The sequence below is a fragment of the Montipora foliosa genome, chromosome 9 (genome assembly GCF_036669935.1).
Source record: "Montipora foliosa isolate CH-2021 chromosome 9, ASM3666993v2, whole genome shotgun sequence".
Lineage (NCBI taxonomy): Eukaryota > Metazoa > Cnidaria > Anthozoa > Scleractinia > Acroporidae > Montipora > Montipora foliosa.
In genome coordinates this window covers 4,158,912-4,163,911 of record NC_090877.1, presented here as the reverse complement: position 1 = coordinate 4,163,911, position 5,000 = coordinate 4,158,912, and the positions used below count along the sequence as shown (strand labels likewise).

Below are 5,000 nucleotides of genomic sequence, written 5' to 3'. Positions count from 1 at the left end.
AACAACTAAGGAGAAAGTGCTGTCTTCTACAAAGGGGTAACCTTTCAAGTCTTTTCTGATAAGGACTGACCCTAAACCACTATTCGTAGGAGTAAGGCATAGAGTTCCCACTGTTGTCACCTTAGCATATCTCAAAAAGACTTATGACACATAAGCAACAACAACTATTGTTATATACCAAAACTTTCACTCAACAAAACGAGCACTGTGATTGGTTGATTCTTGGTCACATGCCCCTGATCAAATTTTTTTTTTTTTTTTTAACAGCTTTATTGGCATTCTACTCAGTTACAATAGTAATAAACGAAAAGTTACACGTACATAATTATGAGGGGAAAAAATAAATAAATTTAACACGGTAGGGATGGCCAAAAGGGAGTAAGTCGAACGGGACGTGAGTACCCATGCAAGGAAACTCCCTACAAAAAGAAAAAATAAAACTTACAAAATTATAAATCAGTGCGAATGAGTTCTATGACAGGAACAGTCTATAAAAGCTGACCAGGTACACGGTTGGTCAATATCGAAAACATTTGCTAATAAATTAAAGTAGTGATTGGTGACAAAATTCTTGAATGATGAAAGAGTACCTAGGGAAAACGGAGGAGCTACTTTACACATAATGTTCCACAGTTTTGTAATTCTATTAAAATATGAGGCCTTAAATAAAGATGTTTTACAGGACTGAGTTTTCAGCAATATTTCCGGATTAAAGCAGTTTCTTGTGCGGTTGTGGGGAATAAAATTAACAAAGTTGTTAAGTTGTTAAGTTGTTAATTCAAATGTATCCCGACCGGGATACAATTCTGCAGTTGTTGCCTGCTCCGGATGTTTAGCTGCGATTGTTGAAAGAAAAGTCTAAAATATAACAAAGTACTTAATGTCTTATCCCTCGGAAAACTAGCTAGTTTTGTTTTCCCTTAAATTCTTATGTTTGGACCAAAAAAGAAGACTAATCTGAAAGTGATATACTAGTCTGCTTTAACACTCCTGTCGTTCAGGGCTTAAAATTGCGACCAATACAATTTTTCCCTTTGCGACTAAAAGAACTGCGAAGCAACTTGTTGTCAACTTCACTCTTTCGAAACAAAACAGTTAGCAGTTGCCACTTTGCTGCTACTTTTGCTAAGATAAATAAATAAATGACAAAATTATTTTGTTTCTCGCTGTGAATTTGCTCTGAATATAGCGTAATTGTAGAGTAATTTAGCTGTGATGTTACGTGCACAGTACAGCTCCATTCCTTCGATTATTCGCCATTTTCAGCGGTTTCTTTACACACAAGTATTGCAGGCTCATATTTTTTTGCTAAACCGCTGACAACACAATGCAGCGCGGCGATTTTGCGACTAAAATTTGCGAAATTGCGCCTAAATTTTCATATCTTATCGCAAAATGCGACTGCATTTTTTGGTTAATTTCGAGCCCTGTGACATTATTGACCTTACCAAGCACAGCTGGATAGTATTCTACAACAACTGCAGACTTGGCAGTAAACAAACTGGATTCATCACCGAGGAAGAACATAGTCTGGTTCCATTGTGGCTGCTCCTGTGGCCTCCCAGCTGTTGTTATTTGAGGAGTTCCATGTGGCAGTGTCGCTCCTGCTACGGCAAAAGATGTAGGGTGTGGAGATGGAAAGTGAATTGTGGTCACCGTCACTCCTGTGGGTCTTGGCTGATTTGATAACATGGTTTCCCTGTGAAGACAAAAAAACACACTACTGAAAGGTTGCTTTGATTGCAAGAACTCAAATCCAGTAGGAAAAGACATTGACGCACATGCAGACAGGATTGTTGTATTGCAAGATTGAAAGACAAGACGAGTGACACACCAACACACTACACACACAATATAGCTCACGATGATGGAGAGAAGTAATCTCATCAGAGTTTAGAGCACACAATGTGGAGGATACACAATAAACATGTACATGTATAATGTACGAGAGACTAAGGCAGTGTTCCTTGCTTGCGAGTAAATTTGTGTGAATTGAATTCACCCTGGGTGTGAAAATTATTTAGTTGGAAGATTACTAAAATACAGTTTAAGGGAAATGCATCAAAGCAAAGTACTCTAAGGAGCTCTCCAAAAAGTTAATAATGTAACAATATTTTGACACGGATCTTTTAAAGTCAAACTGTAACTCCTCAGTGAGGCATCCATGTCAGGTCATGAACTGCTTTTAATTTCAATTGACAACTGGTAATGACAAATGCCAATTAACAAAGTTTGAAATGGAATTGAACTTTGTTGAGCTGAAGTCAGGCTGTCTGGAGATCAAATTTGATATCTCGACAGATTCTGGTGAACCAATCAGTTTGCGAACATGTGACTTAATTTTCACTGGTTGTTTCATCACAATCTGTAACAAAATCAGGTCCTCACTTCAAGTGTCTTCCTGACATTGTACCACCATTTCACATGACAGACTGACATGATCGCGATCTTGTTGGATCACCAACACCCACATATGGTGCATGATTTTTAAAGACGGAGAAACTCGATCCCTTTCGTTTTAACTCCTTTCACAACCCCAATGCGATTGTTGACTACCAGGTCGTCACCACCAAACAGTCAACCCAACTTACTTTGTATGTGTTGGACAACCAGGTCCAATTCTGTTTAACTCATCTGGAAATTACGTCCTTTAAGAAAAAAAGTCTTACTAGTAAATAACCACATACGATTGTTATGAATCGATCCACGTGATCAGCTTTTAATATAATATTATGAACAATATTGACCTACTTGTATTCTCTCCAGTCAGAAACAATTCTCATAGTGGCAATAAGAGGTCCCATCTGGCTACTGACTTGTCCTTCAAAGCCAAGGAGCAATGCCTAAAAGCAGTGGCTCCAACATTAACAGTAAGTAAAAAAATGCCTTAAATAACCTGCAAAAGGTGTTGAAACACTTTATAAATCTTGAAGCACTTTCTTTTGTTGCATGTAACTGACGATTTCTGTGTTACTCCTCAGTTTATAACAAGCAGCAAGTGAATGCTGCACACTGTTATCGAAGACCTTCACAAGAACAACATTATTAAGGGAGGGCAGAAACAGTTGGTGATAAAAAGGCAAGGGTATGGTGATAGAAACAAGACAGCCAGTTCGTGTTGGTATGAAAATAGAATATAAGGTGTCTCGCAACTTGTTGTCAAGGATTGTAGGTGAAATAAGGAGAGATAATTAAATTACATGCCTCTAGTCCATACACCTTGGAGCCAACAGATGGACATGGCAACTTATCCATTTTCTTCATCAATGTGACATACAGCCTGGTGTCACTGCTGAGCTCTGTGTTAGGCTGATACAATGAGAAAAGAAAAAGAAGCTCTGAAAACAAAAAATCTCTGAAGTACGTGGTTTATGATCACCAAGCAGAAGAATCATGCTTTAAGGACGGTGCCTACTATTGTTATTGCGCATATGTTCTGCACATCTGGAGATACTTGGATTTCCTATCGGTGATGCTTATTAATACAGGGATATTTTTCCGCGGTTTAAAACTATCCGGAGAAAGTAGATCATAGTAAGTGCTCTTGGTATCCAAAAAGAAAATTGGGGGTAACCATGCATTGTTGAGAGATAATTAAGCTTCAATTTGAGAAAGAAAGCCATACATGGCTTTGTATTTTAAGGCTTTTTACAAATATTGTTCATGAATTATCTTTGAAAAATGCGTGGTTACCCCCAATTTTCTTTTTGGATTTCAATAACACTAATGTTAAGATCTACATTTCCTGCATATTCACACACCGGGGAAAAAAAAACATGTATCTTTAATTAGTAGGCACCGTCCTTAAAATGCAGGAGGAAGCAACGCTTCATTATCTGAAAATTTTCAAAAAGAAGGCATTAGATTGCAAAACACTTCTAATAAAAGTTGGCTTTTTTAATGGATTGAGTACATTATCAAGCTGCAAAGACTCTTTTCTGACTGTACTGTCTATCTTCAATAGCTCTATTCAATGGCTGTCACCCAACTAGAACATAGGGCTCTGTGAAGTTATTAATTTTAATAGGTGACCTGAGTATTAAACTGAGCAATAATTATTACTGTACTGACGTTCTCTTCAATTTCAAGTTGTATACTGTAACATTATTTTTGTCAATTCAAACCACAACTAAAAGTTATTGTTGTTGAATTATTCAATTGGAAATGCTCTTCCGCCATAACCTAAGGCCTGAAAATTAAGGAATCTATCATAATAAGCACTGCATTTCACTGTCTTTTTGAACTCTAGGTTTTTCAGATTTTTTCCCCTTGGCCCTTTTATGAAAGCCTTGCAAGGGGCTCATACATAGATATATGTCACAATATTTTGGAAATTTCAGTAACAATGATATTGTTCTAAGTTAACCCATTGATCCCAGAGAGCAAGACTCAATAGATTTTACTCTGTCTAACGAGACGATTTCGCCCTTCAATAGGGGAGGGGGGGTCATTTGAGTGCTTATTACCCAGTGACTCCCACTGGGTTCCCCAATGAGGAGTAAAATTGCCGGGCATTAGACAGAGTAAAAATAATACTAGGCCCATTTGGACGCCAAAGAGTTAACCCACTGACACCTTATATGCCCTAGGACACCACTGGTGTTAGAAAGTAAAATCTGTAAAATCTCACTCCCTGGGGTCAACAGGTTAACTGCAGGTTTTGAACTCAAGAACAATAATATGGCATTCTTTTACAGACTAGATAAAATTATAAGCTTTTATACCACAAAAAGGATGATTCTGAGCAAAAACAGATTTTGTCCAGGCAAGTTGCTGTACAAATTTAAAAAATGTCAGACTTGTAAACGTTTTTCAATATAATATAACCCAAATGCAATCTGTGTTATACTTATTTTCTATTGTTTTTGCAGTTTATGGTGACCTACATGTACTCTATTTTTGAGATATTTTGTGACAAAATGTACAACTTTATAGTCCCTTTAACACTTTCACCCCCAAACAAAATCACCACGTAGACGACCAATTAAAAATCATCCAGC

General features: G+C 37.3%; 1 protein-coding gene across 2 annotated transcripts in view; it reads right to left on the bottom strand.

Annotated features, from left to right (window-relative positions):
• The window catches only part of LOC137969551 (coiled-coil domain-containing protein 33-like), a 40,246-nt gene that overhangs the window by 22,632 nt on the left and 12,614 nt on the right, over nucleotides 1-5,000 (bottom strand). For both annotated transcript variants that reach the window (XM_068815852.1, XM_068815851.1), the window contains 3 exons: nucleotides 3,205-3,309; nucleotides 2,752-2,843; nucleotides 1,449-1,699 (listed from right to left, as the gene is read on the bottom strand). In XM_068815852.1, coding sequence (XP_068671953.1) covers nucleotides 1,449-1,699; nucleotides 2,752-2,843; nucleotides 3,205-3,309 — 448 coding nt within the window. The remainder of the gene's footprint in view (nucleotides 1-1,448; nucleotides 1,700-2,751; nucleotides 2,844-3,204; nucleotides 3,310-5,000) is intronic.